Source organism: Festucalex cinctus, chromosome 1, assembly GCF_051991245.1.
Source record: "Festucalex cinctus isolate MCC-2025b chromosome 1, RoL_Fcin_1.0, whole genome shotgun sequence".
In the NCBI taxonomy this organism is placed as follows: Eukaryota; Metazoa; Chordata; class Actinopteri; order Syngnathiformes; family Syngnathidae; genus Festucalex; species Festucalex cinctus.
Genome location: NC_135411.1, coordinates 18,008,684 through 18,032,545, shown reverse-complemented (window position 1 = coordinate 18,032,545; position 23,862 = coordinate 18,008,684). Strand labels below are relative to the sequence as shown.

The 23,862-nt window shown below is 37.3% G+C and overlaps 1 protein-coding gene and 1 long non-coding RNA gene across 3 annotated transcripts in view; one reads left to right on the top strand and one right to left on the bottom strand.

The window, feature by feature from the left end:
- Positions 1–2,345, bottom strand: part of aqp4 (aquaporin 4) — a 10,312-nt gene extending 7,967 nt beyond the window's left edge. Inside the window, exons 1-2 of the mRNA XM_077520225.1 lie at positions 2,049–2,345; positions 966–1,067 (exon numbers count right to left, since the gene is read on the bottom strand). Of these exons, the coding sequence (XP_077376351.1) occupies positions 966–1,045 (80 nt within the window). The 5' untranslated portion in view covers positions 1,046–1,067; positions 2,049–2,345. The remainder of the gene's footprint in view (positions 1–965; positions 1,068–2,048) is intronic.
- Positions 2,028–23,862, top strand: LOC144018091 (uncharacterized). Of its 2 annotated transcripts, none has more exons than XR_013283334.1 (4): positions 2,028–2,074; positions 2,652–2,708; positions 3,864–4,028; positions 23,114–23,862. It is a non-coding gene; the product is annotated as an uncharacterized LOC144018091 (long non-coding RNA). The 2 variants fall into 2 exon arrangements; XR_013283333.1 differs by lacking the exon at positions 2,028–2,074 and adding an exon at positions 2,393–2,489.

Below are 23,862 nucleotides of genomic sequence, written 5' to 3'. Positions count from 1 at the left end.
GACGAAAGTAAAGTGTTAAAAAATGTCTTCCTTTTTTTTTTTTTTTTATAAAAAAAAAATAAAATAAAATAAAAGAAAATAAAAAAAAAAAAAAAAAAAAAAAAAAAAAAAAAAAAAAAAAGAAAATAAAAAAAAATGTCTTCCTATTTCACGATTTTTTTGCATGGTGACAGATTTGTCTCAAAATTCACACAATTAGAACTGTGATTTGCACAATGCTGTTTGCATTGATCATAATTTGTAAATACTGTATTGAATTCTACTGGTGAGTTGTTGGATGTGTGTTTGTGGATCAGTGGGCACGCAAATTTATTTTTGAGACAAAAGGACAACGTTTTTAAGATATTCACACGCAAGTTTGAAACGTTCAAGTGTGAAAAGGCCTGCCCCTCCTCTGTCCACTAGGAGGCAGTGTGGCTGTCTCAGTTGAACAGGAACTAATCATCTCCCATTAGGTTTAAAAATTCGGGCTTGCTTTGCCTTGAAGTCAAGACGGTCTTATGCTGCTGCTGCTGCTTGCTGCTTCTCTTCTATGCCCACCCCAAGAGGTCTTTCAGTTAATCTGGCCTTAACTGGAACGGGTCAAATTCTGCACAATTATAGTTTGTGCGTACCCCGCTTTAGATGCAATACAATATGTATGCAACTGATGAAGGAAACATAATTTTACCATCAAAAGGTTCATTGAAATGCAGTTATGGCCAATATTTTTGTTTGATTAAGGTCTTTAAAGCATTTTTAATATCAATTTCACTAAAATGGTCTTTTAGAGGTTTCAGAAAGCTACTTTTATTTTTGTGTCATCAGAGCAATATACACTGGTGAATCAATGATGAATCATAACATGCAACAATACAACACATCAATAATTTCTCATACAGTATTTGTTAAAGTAGTTTGATAATGTGCTTTCAGTTCATAACAGTTCTGTCAAATGCAGTAAAACATGGTCGTGCAGTACATACCCGGGAGGAGGCTGTGTGGACCTGATGGCCGCTCTGTCATTCGAACCACCAATGGTATCCTGGGATTGCACGCCTGGCATCACCTCTCAGAAGTTATAATGCCTGCAACAAGTTGGGAGGAGTCAGGGATTTTTACAGTAACACTGTGTGACTGCAAGTTGAGTCAAAGAGGCTCATCAGCATGTCAAGAGGTTTGTGTGCTGTCCGGCCATTAAGCTTTAAGAGTGTAGGGCAGTTTCTGCTTGTGAAAAACTCTGCAAATGCTTGGATGGAACATAACCTTTGCAAAATACTTCAATAGTGATTCTCATGTTGTACGGGTAGTACTACTAGTGGTGCATGGGCTCCTTCTATTGACAAGCAAAAGAATCACTGTGGCAGTTATATTTTTACTTTTCACAATACAATACATTTGTGTTTAATCTTAATCTAAGAAGCGTTTGAGTACCATTTATTTAACATTTACATGTAATACATTTCAATTGAATCACTTTGTACAATTTTAAGCATTAATGTTCACAGCATGCTTGTCAGTCATTTAGAATAACATAAAATGTAATTTTTAGGTGTAAAACCTCTGGCTTATTTTGGATGAATCGTGAATACGTGGGCCTTCCCTTCTGTTCTGCTGTTTTTTATGTTGGTCATGATGGTGGTACGTCAAGAGTTTTTTTTTTTTTTTTTTTTTTGTGGTACTGTTGTCAAATTTTTGAGGACCGCTGGACTGAATGGAAGCAAATCAATCATTTAGGGAAATACGATTATATGCTCATGTTATGTAAACTTTACTGTACTTACATCATTTTTTTTCTTGGTAAAATCATGAGTCTTTTGAAGAAGAACCTCTGGTGCGTTATTCTACTGTTTGAGAGTTGGAATTCAGAAATGCTTTTGTTGAAAATAACCACTATTGGACTGATAAAACATGAGTCAAGTTAGGAAGGATCAACATAGGCTTAAAATGTGACCACTAAAAGGTATGCACTTGATTGGGCGATGTGTATCGAGCGTGTAATGTGTAGGTATTTATAGTGTTTTAGCGTTGATAAAATTCCACAGTGTCATTGAACTAATCATACTCACAGCGTTCTTCTATGCTCTACCTGCAGGTGTGTAGACGCTTCTATTTAAATTTGTGTGTCCTTCAAAAGTTTTTATTTTTTTTACACCCAAAGTAAAACTATAACACAATTTTAACGGCACAGCAACTGTTCTGATTCGCTAGCCTGATGTGCTAAAGGTCTATGCGTGGTTACGTTAGCATATGAAGTCATCTTTGTGTCGGCGATAACGACCACCATTTCGTGGACAAATGTGTCCTCATAAACGCTCTGATTTAGTCGATAAGTGAGCTCATATAAAACACGCGGGTCTGTGACGCTAGCTAAACGTTTTTTTTAATACTTAGGGCGTGTTTTATTTTACTCGCACCGGTGTGTTTACATGCGTCAGTTTGCGCAATCTTTCATCCGTCTCGAAGCTATTTTTGAAACCAAAAAGATGATTGAACATTAACATTGCTTAGTAGGTTCGATGTGGAATGTTTGTGGTGAAATAATGTTCTTCCACCAAAGAAATAGAAAACTTGGGTTATGTTTACTTCGTTTTAGTCGTGAAATTGATTGTCATACTTCACTTACACAATGGAACATGATAATAAAACGTATCGTGTGTTTTCCTTTACAGCTATGTGGCGGAATCATTTGTTTTGGTCAGACAACTCCAGTTCACCAAAATTCCGAGGTAACGTGCAGCTGAAGGGCAGCTTGACAGTGAACAGTGCACGCTCATTATTAGAGGCACCATTATGCTGGAATGTTTGGAACATGAATAGCTATACTGTATACCTAACTTGTTAGAAAAGAATATGTTTTTTTAATAATTATGTGTGGGTCTCCTCTGGTTTGTCCATCCTCCTGTCATTCCAAAAACATGCCTTTTAGGTTCATTGAAGAGTCTTCAATGAAGACTAATCATACATAGGTGTGAATATGAATGTGTCTACAAAAGGGGTCAGCAACCTTTCTTGACAAAGGCCATTTTAGGCCAAATAAATAACCAGAAATCTGTCTAGCGTCGCAAAACCTTTGAACATTGCGATGACCAAAACACTGCGTTATTTTTTGTCTAATGTACTGAGGGCCCAAGAGCTTAGAGCTGCGCCATCAGAGAAGATATGCAGCATCCCAGTGCTTGAGATTCATTTTCTTCTACCTTCCACCTTCCTTTCCACTTTTTTTTCAAACATTTTTTTTTTCGACATTTCTTTCTGTAAACTTTCTGACATTTTTGGCAATTTTATGCACTTATTATGGGATTTCTTCTTTTGTTTTTGTGCATTTTATAGTTACTTTTTGAACATTTTCTTTTCTGCCTTGAAAAAATAATTTTCTTCCTTTTTGTTTTTGCAATTTTGTGTAAATTGTATCATAATTTTCTGCCTTTTGTTTTTGGACATTTTATGGTTCCTTTTTGAACGTTTTCTTTTTTTTTGCAATTTTGTGTGCATAAAATGGTAGTTTTGTGTTTTTTCTTCTTCGTTTTTGGACATTTTATGGTCACTTTATTGGACTTTAAAAAAAAAAAAACTTTTCATCTACCCTTAGTCTCTCTTTTTTGGCAACTTATAAATTTGGGCATGTTTTGAATATTTAATTATTTATTATTTTAATCTAAATTGATAATTAATTCAAATAATATTTTATCTACTGCAATTGGCTGGCAACCAGTTCAGGATGTACCCCGTCTACTGCCCGAAGCCAGCTGGGATAGGCTCCAGCACCTCCGTGACCCTTGTGAGGAACAAGCGGTTAAGAAAATGGATGGATTTTATCTAAAACTGAAAATACATATGTAAAAAAAATATTAATTTCTACTTTTTTACTTCTTTTTTTTAAGAGATGTGTTGCAGGAGAGAGACTAAAGAGCCACATGCTGCTCCACAGCCGCATCTCATTTCAGTCTAGACCAGGAGGTATCCAATACAGCCAGCAATGCCGACTCGTGACCAAGCCAAAAAGGAGCAGACTTGGGGAATGGGAAGCAAGCAAGTTGACATATTTGGTGAGTTGATTGTCGCAACGCTACATTTTGTATTTCATTTTGAACGTAGCATTATGCTATGTTCACACTGCAGCTCGATTCAGATTATTGTTTGTCCAATATATTTGACATGTATCTGATTTTTTTTTTTTTTTTTTAATTTCATGCAGTGTGAACAGTACAATTCGTTTTATTTATTATTTTTTTCAAATCTGACCTGGGCCTCTTTTGTATGTAGCTATAAATCGGATATGTATCGACCAATCACGACTCACCTGTTTGCTGAGTTTGTCCATGTGACATTTGCAATCTCAGTGATTGGTCGTTACCTAGTCCTGAGCAACTGTAATGTCATTTTCGGTCGAAAGCAAGTGGCAAAATGGCTGCCCCCTGAGAGGTGGATTTTGCTGCTTAAAGGGATACTTCACTTATTTAGCCCATTAACGCAATAAAAAGTTAATATTTTGTCTATAATTAATTTGATACTTTAATTATTTTTCACGAACAATTAGTACCTTTAAAAACACATTTTGCAACTTGCTGTCGACTGAAAATGACATCACAAGGGCTCAGGTAACCAATCACAGCTCACCTGTTTCCTAGGTTTGGTCATGTGGCATTCACAAGCTGAGCTGTGATTGGTTACCTGAACCCTTGTGATGTCATTTTCAGTCGACAGCATGTTGCAAAATGTGTTTTTAAAGGTACTAATTAATTGTACATGAAAAATAATGAAAATATCAAATTTATTATAGGCAAAATATTCATATTTGACTGCCAAAAAATGTCTAAGTAAGTAAATTATCCCTTTAATTCATATTCCACAAACACAATATTAATCAAAATGCCCTTTTAGATTCGTGTGGGCACATAGAACTAGCCTGGAAACTTTCATCGCTATACAAGTGAATAGCTGACATTCTGCACATTCTTACCATTGAAACGTGCATGTAGCGCTTCTCCCAGCCTTATCGGTTGCGTTTTTGCATCGGCACAACTGAAATGAAAAGAAATCAATTTGTGATTGGAAATGCATTGAAATATCACACGGAAGGCCGCTTCTCGTGTACAATGCACTGAAAGATCAGTAGTACCCTTAGAAATGACTTTTACTCTTCCACTTGGTTTCTATGCATGTTAATATTTACCCTACAATTTGTTCCACTCCTATAATTTCACTCTCCATAACACAGCCAAGGTGAGCTGACCGAGTTTATTCACTCATCTGCAGGTGGAGGAAGGCATTTTTTTGAAGTGAAAGTAATTACAACGCATAACATCTTTGAGTAAATTTTGAGTATAATTTAATCTCGAGGGCAGGTCAATTGTCCTTTTTTTCCGGGGGTCAATAGGGTCATCCTCGTCCACTGTAATAAAGGGATGGCCAATACTTGAGGAAATTTCACAATAATTTTAGTGACAATGAAAACTCTTACTGCAGTAAACAATAGGGATGTAATAACAACAAGCAGTTTTATTTACCTCATTACATTTGACCTAGTTCTTGTACAGCTTGTTCCATATGAACAATTAGCACGCAGTCAAACTAGCAAAGACAAGTATAGCCACCAGGCGTATGCCTTTATTTTACATTGATATGTAAATCACACTCACGTAAACATTAACAAACCACATAAATCATTATGAAGGCAGTCTTGCTGTAAAGCTGCGAGGCACATCAGGGGGAGGCCCTTCTCAACTAATTATTAATACTTTGCCCGCAATTCTCCCGATTTGCATGCGTTTCAAGTGCAGTTTAGTCGCTTAATGTTTGTTGATACAGCGCATTTGCGTTTAATTAAGACAACCAGAGGATGGTGTTCAGTTTCGAGTGAGGTCATTTTGTTGGTTAAGGCTTGGTAATTTAGGATAATAGTTTCTGATGCGTGTTTATGGTAATATGGCTATTGTTGCACAATTATATAAAGGTAGTACATGACTGTCCAAGAGATGTACAGTGGAACCTCCAAAGTTATGCTATTGACATTAGCATGTTACCAACAATGCTATGCTACCTAAGGCTATTAGCATAACCTTTTGCAACTACTCACAGTACTGGCTTATTTGCAGTAGCTCTGAGGAAGGGAGACATTTTTGTTCATCATTAGGCAGCATATACAATTATTAGAGATTAATGGAAAACATGCAGGCCCAATACATTCTATTGCCAAAAATAACAATGTAGAATAACCAACACTATGGAGGACCAAAAATGCCCCCCCCTAAAAAAAATAATTATATATATATATATATATATATATATATATATATATATATATATATATATATATATATATATATATATATATATATATATATATATATATATATATATATTATTATTATTATTATTATATTTATTTACTTTCATTTTTTGAATTATGTTATTTATATCCATTTTTATTTTCACTTATATTTATTTTTAATTTTGCCATTTTTTATCCTCCATATAACACAGCCCAAGAAAGTTAGCCAATCCGGCTGTAAGCTAATGGTCTTTAGTAACTGGGTAATCAAGACATGCTTGGTTCGACCTTGTCTTTGTTGGCGGCGCACCGTGCCAAGCTTTTTCTCTCTCTTATGCAAGCTAAAGGCTTTGACACAGAGCCAAAGTCAGTGCCCTCCTTTTGAATGATAAAAAGACTTTGTTGCATGAAGGACTTAAATGAGGAAAGGTATTATTTGTTGAAAAAAAAAAATAGTTATTGTGTTGGTGAGATGTGATTTTTATCAGCTTCACTTGTTAGTTTGAGTCATCATGCTATCAGTATATCAAAAACCATCAGTTTACAAGAATAACTGGTTTAATATGGTCCATATTAAGCATTTTCTTTGATCCACGGAGCCACCACAAGAGGGATGTCAAAGGACATTTTAGGCATTGTTATGAATAGGGATGTTCAATACCACTTTTTTCCAGACCGATACCGATACTCAGACCCTCAGTACTTACCGATACCAACAGCTGATACTAGTAGTACATTTTGACAAATAAAAAAAAAATCACTAAAAGATATTTTTAAACAAATATATTTCCTTTAAGTTTGACGGGAAAAAAAACCCAGCACAGTCACTCTTCAATAGTCTTAATGCACAAAAATGCTCTTTTAGTTTAAGATTCACAATTTTGAAGTATTTCCAAACCAGTGAAGTTTTGGTGAAAAACTGCTGCAAGCGAGCGCCAGTTACAGGCAAGGAGGACTCACTAAACGTCTTCCCCCTCTGCCATTGGTTGCTTGTACTCATCTGCGTCACGAGTACTCGAGTACTTGAAAAAAAGGCTGGTATCGGCCCGATACCAATACCTGGTATCGGTACTCACCCATCCCTAGTTATGAATGAGGAAATATTAATTGAACACGTTTTCACATCTTAAAACAATTTACAGGTTTCTCAAGCTCTCAAAGGATAAAGAATTACAGTGGGGCATGATTTTGCCTCATGCAAATACAAATTACGGTTATTATAACAAAATACATTTTCATAAAATAATAATTATAAGTTACTACCATTCTCATTCAACGTTCGCCCTTTAAACAATTTCAAATGTTCAATGAACATCAGTCTCCAATGCCAAATACCTCCTCAAAATTGTTAATTTCCAAAACAACTTTTGACCTGGACTTTGTGCAAACATATTTTAAAATGATTTGAAACTTTGGCTCACACTTTAATTCATTCGAGTCTCTCCAAGGCTCTGAGTAGTCGAGACCTTGAGATTGTTGTGTGCCGCTGGACAAATGCAACTTGACCTCCCGAACGTTTTCTGCTGAGGGGTAGAGATCACATTCCGTGGAACCTTCATTACTCCCATTCAATCATGCAGAGATGCTGCACATTCTACAGGAAACGAGCAAACCTCACCCCCCACAACTCGTGCTCTGTAAATATACGGGCAAAACTTTATCGTTATATGTCAGTCTAATAGCACAAGTTAACTCATTCACTCCCAGCCATTTTCACTGAAGCAATCCCCTTCACTACCAGCGGTTTTACCGGATTTTGACTGATTTTTCAATGTCCACAGATTATATTGTGTTCTATTGCTATAAGAACATGAGGAAGATTAAAAAATAAAGATTTTTTCGTCAGGAAAATAAAGTATATTTCTATCTCTTTCCATTTTGCAACAAATAGCATTAGAATATAACAATGTTTTATCATTATTCACAAATCTTATTTGAGCTTTTTTCAACATGACCCTGGTTGATCTCTTATACTCTGATACCACCTGCTGGCCGTTTTTGTAATTACGACCATTTCTTAAACCTTTCGCTGTAGTTGAGAAGCTGCATCAAAACCTTCTGTATGCTCTAGGATTAAAAAAACAAAACAAAACAAAAAACAACAACACAAAAAACGTATAAATATGTTTTTGGGACACTTAAAACATTTAACATAGAACATATTTATAGTTTTTGTGGAGCAAATGAGTTAACAGGGTTGGTTTTAATCCATAGTGGGAAATTACATCATTAAGTGCCCAATTACAATCTAATGCTGATTTATTGATTTATTTCCATTTACAGCTTTTGTATGGCTATGTAACCGCCACATTACTCCACTGGCCACCCTCAGCAATTATTTTGTTTGACTGAATGATAGACACAACTCAAAGTGTATTTACTTTATTGATTACGTATGTAATATAGACATTCAAAATAAATTGGATGTTTCTCAACTAAGTGACTCAGCAAGCAGAGGATTTTTAACTTTATCCACAATTGGAAGACGCGAGATTCCGAAAATATCAGATTTGTGCCGCTTGATAGCAAAGCAATGGAATTGTGTCATTTGAACCGTGCAGTGTAAATCCAGCCATAATGCTGACCTTATAACGCAGTATTCACCTGCTCATCGTTCTCTCGCCAATATCATCACCTGCTGCGGATTTTATTCGAAGACAGCGTTTTTTTTTTTTTTCCACTTTCACTTGTGTCTCACCTTATTGTGTTAATCTCCAAAAGATGTGACAGCCAGATAGCAATTTTCCATAGCTTGCTCTGCTACAAAGAAGGTCAAATATTACTCCGCAGGCTCGTGAACGGAATTAGCAACAGGATTTCAAAAAATTCAGCAGACAGATGTTATGCAGTTTGAGCAGTTTAAACAGGAATGTACTCTGTCAATTGTATGTTGTGGACTACTTTTCAAAGGATTTTTAATCATTTTCTTTTCCAAGTGTCATCGTGGAGTCAGTGATGGTGTGAACAATTATCTTGCTATTTGTGTGATTAACAGTCAGGGTGTAGCTGTGATAGGGTTCATCTTAACTTGTGACCATATTGAGGGTAAGACGCAATATAAAAACAGATGGACGGTTTTGGATGTGTCCTTGATAAAATAATTGACATTCCTAATTGGTTAATGTCATATTTTTTTGTGAAGCCCCTTGCTTCACGGCTGAAAGTGCACCTCACTCACACGCTTGTTTTCGTTCTAGTCCAAATGCAACGTCTGAAACAGGTTGCAATCTGCCGCCCATTGGGCAAAGATCATAAATGTCTTTCTTTCACAGCAACCAATCAACTTTAAGCGATTCATCAGTGACTTTCCACTCAGTAGGGGAACAAATTGTTTTGGTTTATGAGCTGGTGGGGCGAAAACCCCTGATGGTGACATTTTGAGAAACTGTTGGAAATCACAGGGTCACATTGTGTGATCATTGATCATCACACTCACAATTTCAATGTGGTGAAGAAGGTAAAACTTGTAGAAAAGTAACTCAGTATTGTGTTAGCCAATTAACATTTACTCCCAATAACGTATAAATATGTTTTTTTAATGTTCTAAGTGTCCCAAAGACGTATTTATACGTTGTTGTTGTGTTTTTTTTTTTTTAATAAAGAAGGCTTTGATGCAGCCTCTCAACTGCAAAGAACGGTTGCAGAAATGGTAGTTATTACACAAACGGCCAGCAGGTGGCAGCAGAGCAAAGGAGATCAACCAGGGCCATCTAGAAAAAAAAGCTAAATTACTTCCAATTTTAAATAATTTGTGAAAACTGATGAAACTTAGCTCTCTTCTCATGCTAATTGCTGCAAAACGGAAACAGATAGAAACATACTTTTTTTTCCTGATGAAATAAGAGACTTTAATCTTTCTTTTGATAGGTTCCATGCTTTTATAGCGATAGAACACAATATTCTGTGGGCCTTGCAAAATCAGTCAAAATCCTGTAAAACAGCCGGGAGCGAACGGGATTGCTTCTGTGAAAATGGCTGGGAGTGAATGAGTTAATAATTTTGCTTTCATTTCTTTCTTTTTTTTGTCCTGAAGGAAAGTGATGTAGTGAACAAAGTGTGTGGTAGGTTGGCATCCTTGTGTATTTATTCTCATTTCTCATGTTTTTGTTTGAGTCTTTGCTGGTCCATTGTCGATTCAGAGTTTTGTTGTTTCCACGGTTTGCCAATTCCTCGTCATGCTATTTGAGTTTGTTTGGATTTAGGACTTTGTTGTTTTCGTTGTTTCCTGTCAGCACCTTGTGCACCACCTTATTTTTTGTCTAAATAATAAATCCCTTTTGTTTGGACATGACCTCGGCCTCCTTGCTCTGCCCCCCCTCACTTGGGTCCGGAACCTCCACAAAACCCTGACACTTATCCTTGTGTGCTGATGCTGTCTAGTCTACTGTAAAATACCTTCCTATTTTTTTTTTAACCCAGCCAGTAAAGTTATGAAATCTAAGCTACTTTTTGTGTTTGATTGCATCGCTGCACAATTGTGCAATACTGGGTGGATGTACTGTGGAACACTTGCGTCACGTGGGTCTGGTCAGTGCAGGGATGTGTCAGCATGATGGGAGGTTGAAGCAAATTAGGCGGTACTGATTCTTTGTAAGTTCTGACGAATGATTTATTTTTGCCTAGAACACAGAACAGCCACTGAGTCAACACTGCAACGTTATTGTCTGCTTAATGCAATGTTGAAACATGGAATATAACTTATTTATTCGCAATAGATCCCTCGAAAAGGCAGCTCGACATAACTTCTAACTCCCTAAATAAGCGCTTGGATGTTGCTGCTTTTGCTGGCTATCGACGTCAAACTTAGCTAAAGAAAAACCGCAGCGTGCGCGAGCACCAAAAAAAAACCCAACAGCGTCTGACACGTGTAGACAGAATGAACACAGCCTCTCTCATTACCAAGTCTTGGTGGAGACAAGCTGTCAGGCTGCAACCCACAAGAGCCCAGTGCAGATGCTGCGAAGCATCAGCCTCAAATCCCCCGGCGAAAGGAAAAGAGAATCGGCATTAGAAAATATTTATGGAAGAAAAACTGTAATTTTGATCACAATGCATTTCTTTGTCCACTGGGTGCATTTTGAGTATACAGTCTGACCAGTTTTTCAGAATATCTTGAAGGGGAAGTTAAATAAACAATTTTCTTTACAATAATGTGTTCTATGCATTAGTCTAAACATGACATTCTGATTAATATTGTGGAAGAAAAGTAAGTAGCAAAATGCACCTGGTTTTATCCATCTCAGGGGGCGGCCATTTTGCCTTGAACAGCCACTTGCTGTAGACTGAAAATGACATCACAATGCTGAAGGTAACTACCATCATGGCTCACCTGTTTTCTGAGTTTGGTCGTGACGTTCACAAACTGAGTCCTGAGCATGGTTATTATAATTTTGGAATTTTCATTTTAGTTTAGGGTGACCAAACGTCCTCTTTTGGGAGGATAGATCATTTTCTTACGTCCTGTTCGGGCGTCCGGGGTTTTTATAAATTCGTGAATTTTTTTTTTTTTAAATGGGAATATGGTCACCCTATTTTCGTTAGTTTTTATTTTGGTTTTTAATTTAGTTTGTTTTCAGGGCGGTTCTTTTTTTTTTTTTTTTTTTTTTTTAATTAGTTGTAGTTCTTAAAAGTTATGCTTATTTTTAGTTTTGTTTTAGTTGGTTTCAGGTTTAGTTTTCGTTTTAAGAAATGTGTTTTACTTGTGTGCAATATTTAATAAACACCATGATAAAGTGAAAAAACACATTTCTTACCTCGTGTTACATACATTTAAATTAAAGTTAAATGAAACAGCAGCCGAGCCAAGCCATAGGAGCTGAAAGTCAAGCATGCAAAATTGTCACCGAGGAGCGACGTTGTCTGAAGCTGCTTTTTTCTATTGGCTGCTGCTAGATGACGTCACTTCTGTGTGAAACACTTTCAAATGTCCTTATTTCGGTTAATATCAAAATAAATTTACTTAAAATCACATTTAAAATCAACCCAAAGACTCATGTATTAAATTATCATAGACTAAAATGAATGACTAAAATTAATCGTTGCTATATTTATAGTTTGTTAGTTTCGTAAACTTAAAATATAGTTTCAGTTAGTTTTCTTTTCTTTTTTTTAAAGCAGTTTCATTTTTATATTATTTCGTTAAATAACATGTTTTGGGAATTTTAGTTTTAGTTAGTTAGTTTTCGCTAACTAAAATAACCATGAGCAACTGTGATGCATTTTCCATTTACAGCAGGTGGCAAAAATGAAATGGATGTTAACTGTTAGTGTAACAGGTAACCACACTGCGGTTGTAAATGTGTTATTTTGTCGTGAATGACTTGTGAGACACGTTAGACAAACACTGAACACAAGCAATTGTTCCTCTCTTTGTGTATGTCAACAGCAGTCGTTTCGTTTAGCCTCACAATCGTAGTCAGTGGCTCATTATTGACCACAAGTTTACATTTGTTAACCCCAACCATTTATCGAGCAGATCAGAGAAGAAAATCATGCTCAATACGCATGGCAACAAGGGATAACCTTTCGGACATCCAACAATCGGGTTTTTGAATGGTTGCAAGGGGGAAAATGCTAAAATTGGATTGTTAGCAGGTGAATCCCGCTGTTAATAAATCACAGGTTCCAAAATTTAGCGCCTCTAAGGTTCACATTTGTGAAAATTCACATAAAATAGTCCTTTCAGTTAAAAAAACAAAACAAAAAAACCACCTCGTAATTTCAAAGCGCCTTCAGTTCAGTGAACATCTACAAATTTATGTCTATTATCTCCTGCTGGGGAATATGTTGATGGTTTTTATGCTAAATGATTTGGCATTTCTTAGTGAATGATGAAGGGATCCTAATAGCAGGTCTGACATGCAGAGGTGTGGGTACAAATTGTTATTTGGTCCCATAGATATTTAATAGCGCTGGTAATATAAAGCAGGTAATAAACATTTTGCTATGAAAAATGTGAATAGGCAGCAAAGTACATGTGATGGGGAACACACAATATTTATATTGTGGCACGTTATTTTTTTGACACTTTTTGAATTTAAATGGTTTTATTTTTCCAGAACATTTTCCTAATTTGGAAAATAATCGTTCACAAGATTACTAAAGAGTGACTAATGAGGAAGCAGTAAAGCAGGGAGGATTGTCAACAAAAAAGTCAGAATGTTTTGCAAGAAACAAAAAAGCTACATGGGCAAAAACAAATTCAACAAATTGTGAACTCAAATTCCATAGAATCACTGCTTCCATGTTTGCTCCATATCACATGATGTCAGAAGCAGCAACTGTTTCATTGTTTAAATGACTTTTTGGGGTAGGCGTTGTCGATTACAAGTATATAGCTCGGTTGGTAGAACATCAGTGTTGTTAGCCTTATAGTACCAATCTCCATAATAAATCTGAATGGTTTTGTTCCTCGCATTTATATCTATTATTAGAAGGTTTGGGTAACCCTTTACCCTCATCTGATTCAGTAAACTTTTTCTTTTAACGCATGCCAGCGTCATCTGTTTCTTGTGAGCGATTATTTTCCAAATTAGGAAAATGTTCTGGAAAAATAAAACCATTTCAATTCAAAAAGTGTCAAAAAAATAACGTGCCACAATAAAAATATTGTGTGTTCCCCTTCACATATAATGGTCATTTTGTTTCACAAGCACAATCTTAACGATGATATTTTCCCCCAGAACTGTCATCAATAACACAACACACGTTCATTTTTTTTTTTTTTTTTTTTGGAAATAGAAGATGATGTTCACTCAACACAAGACTTAAGAAAACCAACCAGCTATTCTGTGAAATGGTTCATTTCAACCCTTACCTGAAAAAAAAATTGTCAATTTATGTTTAGCAATTCCGATTTTATACTTTTTAATGAATATTTTTGCATTAAGTACAGTATCGGCTATTTTGGACAGTCGTGATTGTGATGTATTGCGTGCATGTTTTGCTTTAAAGTATGTGTACATCAAACATTTTGTAAAGCAAATACATGGGAACCTCAATTACAAGGACCTCAAATTTAACGGAGAGAAAATAAAACCGTCGTTATGCAGTATCTTTCCAAGTATAGAAGGCCAGAATTGGCCGTAATTTGCTACAATGCCAGTAAATGGTATGGGAAATGGCACTGTGGCGCCATCAACAGACAGATTGGTCACGTGTTTCCAATTTGCGCGGCTCTCTTGTCATAGAATCGATTAACAGACTTTACAATAGACTCATAGATCAGACTAAAGTGTGCGTCAATGTTGTCGGGGGTAACTTTCCCATATGGGCACGTTACGGTGGCGGCCATGTTAGTAATTGAGCAACTCGAGTCCCCTCAAATATAATGGAATATAGACGTTATCACTCTTAACAGCCACTGTGGGCATGTACTTTGGGTAACATGTTGTATCAATCTGTTTATATCTATGGCTGTTTTCTCTGGAGCGAATAAGTGAACTTGTATCTCGGCCATGCTAGTTAAAAGAAGGAAGCAGTAACAACACTGCCAAGAAGGTAATTTTCAATTCACTTAAAACAGTTTTGTGTCTCAATATTCACATTCATTTAGTACTGTACCGGGCATTTTTAAGGTAAAGGAAAGAAATAAAAGTGCAGAACAATAGTTTTGTCATTTATTGGGTGTATTTAGAGTCTAAAAAAGTGCTTCGATGTAACGCATTGCAGTATTGTTTTTCACCAGAAGAGGTCACTGTAACTGATACGTCAAGAAATTAAACTATTTTTTTTTTGAAACAATTGGCCCAAGTGATTCACAAAAGCTTCATTGTGTTGTATGCATTCTGAGAATACACAACAGAAAACAATGAAAAGATGGAACAATCCGATTCCGATGTTATCCTGGTGTGGTCGCAATTGATTAAAATTGCTCCCAGGTGTGCGCCTTCTCGCTCACGTACTCCCTGCGTTTCCTTGGGAAAATGAAGAGAAACGGTGAGGCTCAGCTGACAAACAAAACAAAGCACAACTCAGACAGAACATGACACATTAAACAACAAATAGGCAGCACAGTTGAATGGTGGTTTGCTAAGTTGGACTCTCGGATCAGGCCTCCTGAGCTTGCGTGGGTTTTCTCCGGGTGCTCTGGCTTTCTCACACATTCTAAAAAGTTGCACCTTCGGTTCGGTAAAGACTCTTAAGTATAACTGTGACTGAATGCTTGTTTGGCGAGTTGTGCTCTGTGATTGACTGGCTAGTTGTTTGGCAGAAACCACATAATCTTATAGTAAGATATATATTTAAGTCCCCCAAATAAGGTTCATGGCACTATTAAGAACCACACATTTTGTATGGAGTGCATACATGCAAGGTCAGCAATATTTGATGCAGCCCAAATGTGCCTCCAATTAAATGATTATAGGAGCCTATAAAATGTCAGACTTTGACACGGGCATGATTTCACTGCATGTGGAATATTGCCAGCATGAAAATTGTTACAGGCTGGAGGACAATCAAACCATTTGTGTATGATAATGCATATGTATATTGTGCATTACCACAATCCCTTTTTTTCCCCCTAACATCAAGCCCTAAAATGACTGCAACTGCGGAGGGACGCCACAGTGTGGCGCCAGTGTGCTTTGCAGCAATTCAACCCGGGTAATGCAAACCGACTGATGGCACTCGTGCTCTTTTTTTTATGCACGTCACGTCACGCTTCTTGAATGTAATTCCAGCGCATGAAATTCCCTGCCAGCTTTCCAAAGCTGAGCATATTTCAATCAGCCTTATCTCTCCATTCACAGCATAGCGCTTTAGAGAAGAAGCACTTACAGGCCTCGCAGGTGTGCCCAAAACCTCAGACAAGCACTGAAACAATGCTTTGATGAATGGGGTGGTTGGAACAGAAGACCAGCATGCGGTAATCAGCATTGTTTTGATTGTATTGGGAAAAATATGAAGCTGCACTTTTACCAAAGAACGTTTTGTTTCTTGTGTGAAGAGACTGTCGCTCACTGTTATTTAAAACAGATGGGCCAGGTCGTTTGTAAATGAGGCAAAACGAGATAAATGAGGAAATAAATTAAAATATGTTGGATGTCAAATTGTTTATTAATTCAAATAATAATGCATCCTCAATTGTTGTCAACAATGCAGCCATTAATTTCCTTATACCACATTTTCTCATAAGGGTTGTGGCTAAGCTGAAGTCTGTGTCTAGCTGCTGACTTTGGTGAGGTGAGATGCACACACCCTGAACTGGTCCAATCAAGAACAGGGCACATAAAAACAAGCAACTATTTAGCCTTTTATTAAACACCAATTTCATAACATTTTGAATAGGGATGTAACGATATCCAAACATCACGATGCGATCACTATATAAAGGTCACGATATGATATGAGGTTGGCGATATTAATTTTTTTTATTTAAAAAGAGCTCATACAAAAAAAAAAAGCCCACAAGATTGTGCTCTTGTAAATTAGAGCAATGCAACCTACAACCTACAATCTCTAATAAGACTTAATATTGAGGCACTTACTTGCTAATACACGCGCATATTAAGTTCCTCCACATATTGACTCGGTTCACAAGCATATTACGTTCCCTTCACCTGACCATTGGCATAGCTGTTAAACATAGAAGGCCAAAACATCCCTAATGAAAATTAAATTGCGCTAATAAACTAGCCACCAGAGACTGCTAGAAATGCACAAATGTAAATCAACCTGACTTTTTAAATTGATGTGTTCCTTTTAAATATTGTGAACATGACGAGGACGATATTGTGGCAGTTTTAATATCACGATATCACAATATTGCCCATATCGTTACATCCCTAATTTTGAATGGTGTTGAATATGTTTGTGTATTTCAGAAATAAATTTTAAAATTTTATAGATTTATTCTTTATAATTGGGGATGTTTGATGCCACCTTTTTTTCAGACTGCTGATACCAGTACGAGTACTCAACTCAATATTTTTGGAGTGCGCTCACACGTTTATGTACCCCTAACTTATGTAAACCTTCAAGCACAACTGTACACAGTACATTTTGTAGAATAAATTTTACTCTAAGCAGTCTATTTGGTCCCACTCTAAACAGAACAAAATAAAGACTTGGAAGACAGCAAAATAATGAGAGTAAATTTTACTCAAAGTATTTAGTCTTAACAAGAGAATTTGCTTATCTCATGAAAAAAAAGATATATATAGTTATTAATTAGTAATTATGTATAGAGTAAATTTTACTCTCTACATAATTTATTGTATAGACCAGTGGTGTCCAAAGTACGGCCCGGTGGCCATTTGTGGCCCGCCGTCCATTTTTCAGTGGCCCGCGACATATGCTAAAAATGGCATTTGACTCAGTTCAAATAAAATAAACAAGACAAAAATGTTTGGAGATGGTCAAAGTAAGAAGGGAGGGTATCGAAAAACAGGTGCCATTAAAGGTTATTTTAGTTCACTAAAACTAATGAAAAAACTGAAACTAAAATTCAAAAACCAATATTGTTACCGAAATCAAATCAAATCAAATCGAAAATGCTTTATAAAAAACGAAAACTAACTAAAACTACATTTTATATTTACAAAACTAACTAAAACTAACTATAATTCTAGCAAACATGTCTTTCCTTTTAGTCTTTGGCAATTAATTTAATGCGTGAGCTTTTGGGAATGATTTTAAATGTGATTTTTTTTTAGTAGATTTATTTTGATATAAACCGGAATAATGACGTTTGAAAGTATGTCACACAGAAGTGACGTCATCTAGCAGCAGCCAATAGAAAAGCACCTTCAGATGACGTCGCTCCCATGGCGTTTTTTAAGTATTGCGCACAAGTAATACACATTTAAAAAAAAAAGCAAAAACAAAACTAATACTACTACTGAAACTAACAAACTAAACTAAAACTAAGCCTTTTTTTTAAAGAACTAAACTAATCAAAACTAACAGAACCACCATGAAAACGAATAAAAACCAACTAAAATGAAAATTCCAACACTATAATAACCCTACTGCCATATTACAAATAAATTGGTTTATATACTGTAGCATTTTTCTAAATATGCAAAAGCACAAATAAATTATTCGAACCATTTTTAGCACTAAACACAATTTCTCTTCCTAACATTATGTGGCCCTTGCGTCCTTCTGGTTTTCTGTATGTGGCCCTCAAATGAAAAAGACACCCCTGGTATATAGACAAACAAGCAACACATTCACATCTATTGACAGTTTAGTCATGATGAACCTAAGATTTATGTTTTTCGGTATTTGGAGTAGTATCCTTGAGGGCTGGGTATTGCCGCCAACCTCACGATGCGTATCACGATACAGGGGTCACGATATGATATGTATCGCGATACAAATGTATCCCAATACATGATCTTAAAGGCGATACGTATCCCGATATTTTATTTATTTACTTGCATTTTATAATAAAAGTCATATATATACCTAAAGGATATGTTTATTATGCTGGATGACAAAAATCTTTTTGTTCATAGCTCTTCTGGTTTACCACCTAGCGGCATGCCTGGTCTAAATGTGGACGCACTGCAGAGCAAGGAGCAGTTTTCACAAACACGCCGGGAAAATTTACTAATAGGCATGAATATATATAGTAATAATATATAGGCAAAAATATCAAAGTATTAAAATGACAGCGCTAAAATGTGCTTATTTGAAATATTTGGGAAAATAGAAACAGCATTTTTTTCATATAACAAATTCTATATCGTTTTTTAAACAAAATATAGGAAAATTGGTACATTAAGACACGTCCCATGTTAAGTTTATAAGTAAATAAATGTTGATATTCTTCCTCTGCTTTCATTTTTCTTAGCAAGACACAGTGTCCAATCACCGGTGAGCTATTTTTGCATTAATTGACGGCAATTAACTTCAAAGACGCTGCTGGTTTTTATTTTTTAGGTACAATGCAAGCTGCATTGGCAAACGTTAACTGTCTATTTAAAGTTAACGAGCAATATCGATTCTGACGCTTCCGTATCGATACGTGTATTGTAATGAGGCCCGCAACGATATATTGCGTATCGATTTTTTGAGCACACCCCTAGACTATCCTGAGAAAAACCCACACAAGCCTGGGGAAAACATGTAAACTCCACTCAGGAAGGCTGGACCAGAGATCCAAACCTGAACTTCACACTGTTGAAGCAGACGTTCTAAACGCTGCTGTCATAACATCACATAAACATCTTTAGATCACACATCAATGTAATGATAAAATAAGAGCTTTTTATACTGGCTCACTGATATTATCGAGTAATATAAAAAAAATGTGATGTGAGGTTGCCATAGAAATGACGGAGATGCTATTCTCCTTATTTCCACCGAGTGTACCATCAATGTGAATTTGTAACTCTTACGGTCAAATTACTACATGTTGTTGCATTGCATCATGTAATCTGTCGCACTCCTGTATGCCCAAGTTCAAACTGCATAATTGATAGCCTACAGTAAGTGTTTTGGAGTGCATGCATCGGAGGACTATTTCCCCTCTTGGTGACATGTTGTTGACGCAGAACAAAAATGACATTTTCTTCCCCCTGCACCACCCGCGCCTGCTTCCATTGTCACACACAACCCACGCTCTGCTGAGACAGCACTTGCAGCACACAAAAAGGTGCATCAATACGGACACATACTGTACTGTATTATCAGACACGCCAAAATGCTACTGCTACTTTTTAAAATGTTGCCACAGCCCGCTCTCTGATGTGCTTGAAAGTGCCGTGATGATATTTGTGGGCATTTGTGCGCACAGTTGGCCATGTTGTTTTTTGGGTTTTTTTCGGTGGGAAAGAGGAGGAGGTTGACATGGGAATATAAAACATGACAAAAAAAAAAAAAAAGTGGCACGCTTTGGAAAAGCAGGGCGAAGTTAGTTGCGGTTGAAGAAAAAGGGGCCAGAGGAATGGTTCCCTGGTGTAAGTGGATGCGACAGCTCCTCACCCAGGAGAGCACTTGTACTGAGCACACACTGGAGGCCAGCAGGGCCACCTGTCACACAGATCTGTGACTAAACAACTCTATTAGCGAACACACGGGGAAGGGAGAGCCAGGGGGTCGCACTCACGAAAATATACCGTTTATATGCACGCGCCACGATGCTCGAACAGTCATAAATGTAAACTTAGGGAGAAATCGGACAAATTGGAGCGAATTATGCATGGTGGCATATAAGAGAGTGTTTTCTTCATGGTATGTAGCCTACCTAACTTTATGTGCTTGGTGCCCTACTAATTGTCCTCTCAAGCAATGAGCTCTTGTAATTGCAGCAGCTCGTTGTGCATTTTGACCCCACGTCATGACTCGGGTCATGCAAGGGTTATGCTTACTGTCGTGACTAGGGTCATGTCAGGGTTATGTTTAGGTCATGACCGTAAGGTCAAGTATCTGTTTTGTACTGATGTAACCAGCATCTAGTTTCAACTGGTAAAACGCTATGTGATGTCAAGAATCTTTAATCTCTTTTATCAGGTCAACAGCTAATCAGATAATTCCATGTCAGTCCTGTTACCCACATGTCTAGCCACAACCAATCAGATTGATTTGCTGTCTATATAAAGCCTGTCTGAGAAGGGTGTGTTTTTGTTAGTGTTGTTCCGATACCGATACTGCATTAAAACAGTCGTATCGGTATTGGTGCGTACTCACAAGTAACATGCCGATAACCATTAATTCCAACGCTAATATAGGATTTTGGATCCAGCATCTTGTGTCTAGCTCGTGAACGATATTCACTGATATGTGACATGTTCACTGCATGCCGATCTAAGATCCTATTGGCCCTTGAATGCTCTGAACCAATGGCAGGACAGCTTTTTCATGTTGAAGGAAAAAAATCGTAATATCGGTATGGTATCGGCCGATACTGCAAAGCAGGGTATCGGAATCGGTATCTGGGGCCAAAAAATGGTATCAGAACAACACTGGATTTTTTCGGATTATTACCTCTGTTCCTCTGTGCAAATCCACAGCCCAAGTTAGCTTAGCGTCTCGTGATTCTCGATACATTCTTGTTGTTTCTCGTCTAGTCAAGTTTGTTCTACGCCTCTCGATGTTATGCGAATAAAGAGTTAAAATCTTATTCGTGGCTGCGCTTTTGGGATCCAACTCCAGAACATAACACACATATGAGGACGGGTTTAAATGAGACATATTGTGACATCAAGTTGGCCAAATGGCTAATTACCGGGAGGCCTAGTTTGATGGCAGCATTCAAGATCACAGGCCACATTATCGGATCAATTTACTCAAGTTCATTGTTGGTAAAATGGTGATGTACAGTACGCTCCACGGACTCTTTGTGTTTTATTTCACAGGGGCATCATTGATTTACGATGAGACCACCATGGAACGTGTGTAACACGGAACTAATTTGCACAACAGCTTGTCTATGGTCATGCTCAGGGCCGGACCGGGACTCATTTTCAGCTCTTGAGTTTCAGGGCTCACACTGGACCACATTTTAATCAACATATACAACAGTAACTTAGTGTGTCAATATAAAATAGATAACCATTTACTTCAACAATTTTCATGTTGCATTTGGTCACGTGACGTATAAGATCACCAGGTATCAATACCGATACAGATACCTGGTATCGGTACTCGCCCATCCCTACTCATAATACAAGCAGGAAAGGTTTTGCCTAGTTGAAGTTACTAGATAGTGCCTTTTTCTTTCCCATTGATGAGCTCCTACGTCATGGATTTGCTACCTAACAGCCAATCGGAGTGATTGTCACAGACACCATTTTGCATACCGCAATTAGTGGCTTGCTAAATCACATGAATGACACCAAAATCTCTTAATTCCTCACGAATACATCCATCCATTTTCTTGACCGCTGGAGCCTATCTCAGCTGGCTCTAGGCAGTCGAATCCAAACAACTTTAGGTTTGTTCCTATTTGTACTATGAATATGTTGAGCAAGATTATGGATTTGGATCATATGATACAAAAAAACAACAACAAAAAAAAAAACTTCTCAGCCATGTTGATCACTTGTTATGGTGTGGAGGGAATAGATTTGTTCAGTTTACTGTTTATTTTGTAAATGGAATAATGGGCTGCTCCTTCCGATTTGTAGGTTGGGCTCTTGGGGAAAAAGTGAGGGAATTTTTTTTTTAATTAATTGCACTACACAGGACCACCAGATCGATGCCCAATGCAGCCTTGAATATAACAGCGCTATTTTGTGAAAGTTTCCACATTGAGTTTGAGTGTCTCGTGTCCTCATTTTTCTGCAACCCTCATCCCAACGAAACGTGTTGATCTAATCAGGACGACCCGTCGTTGTCATTGCTTTTGACATTGTGTCTTGGTCTATGTATAGAAATGCGAGTGTTTCCATTATGTGTTGCCATGTGGGAAGAGTCATAAAGCCGGGGGCAAAGAAGCGACCCAGTCCAAGTCCGACGCTAGCCCGCCCTTCACATGCACCCGCGACAGGCTTGACATGCCCGCGATGCTTCTTTTTTTTTTTTTTTTTTCAGCTGCCGACTTTCATTGCGAATGACTGCTTCTCAGAAAACAGCACAAACGGAAAGTTGGCGATTTTATGAAAAGTAATTAAAGTGGTGATCTTTATGTTCATCATTCGCCGGAGCGGCTGGTTGCCTATATATATTTGACTCTCCGTACAGTAGCTTGTGCCTATGGTGCATGAAGAGCAGGATTTACTCCTGCAGGAATGGGCCTTTGGCAGGCTCGCTAATGGGATATGGTCCACAGCTCCACCTGTTCCAATGAATTTCTCCCCTTTGGAACAGCGTCATGTGATGGGGAGGTAATGGGGGAAGGTGATGATTTGAGAGGCGGTGATCACCCCTCATTTCATGTTTTTTTTTTTTTTTTCTTTTGCCCCCCAACAGAGTAAAACATCGCCTGTGTTCTTGCCAGGAGCGGAGGAAAGCGAAAATGGCAAAGGGCTTTTAGGATGGGAGGAAAAAAGCTGAAGGGCAATTTTGCACTTGAATGCTGCATTTCGACCATGCCGTCGTTTGCGCCGCCATCCTGCTATCGTAGGTGAGATGGTGACAGCGTGTGACTCACCCGTGAGTTTAACAAAGAGAACAAGGACATGATGGTTCACCGACAGGCTTAACTCACGACTTCTGCATCAGAAGCACGTGTTGAGCTTTTTCTTTGGCTCTTTTGTGCTTATTATCTGATCAGCTTTGTTATTGAACTTAAGGGAGTGTTTTGTTGCTTTTATTTTAGAGTGGTTAACGAAACCAGGGCAAAATTAATTTTAAAAGACAGCTGGGAAACAGAAAGTCTATATGTACAAAAATGTAAAGTAACAACAGAGCAGGGTTGGATTTAGATGGGCTCGAAGAGAAACCTTGATTGAACAAGCAGGGCTGGATGCATCGAAGCAAACTTGAACACATGGAAGAACAGTTTGCAAGAGTAGGGATAGTAAACCTCGATGTGCTGAGAGAAACCCTCGACGGAGACAGTCGGGAAGTGTTCAGTTACTCTTACTAGGGCAATGCACAATTCAGCTTAAATGTGCTTTAAGAAAAAAAAAAAAAGTGTTTGTTCTGTTTTAAGTTTGAATAGAAATGAGGAATTTTATAAAAATTCTGTTTATAATCAAATTTCAAAGTAATAAATT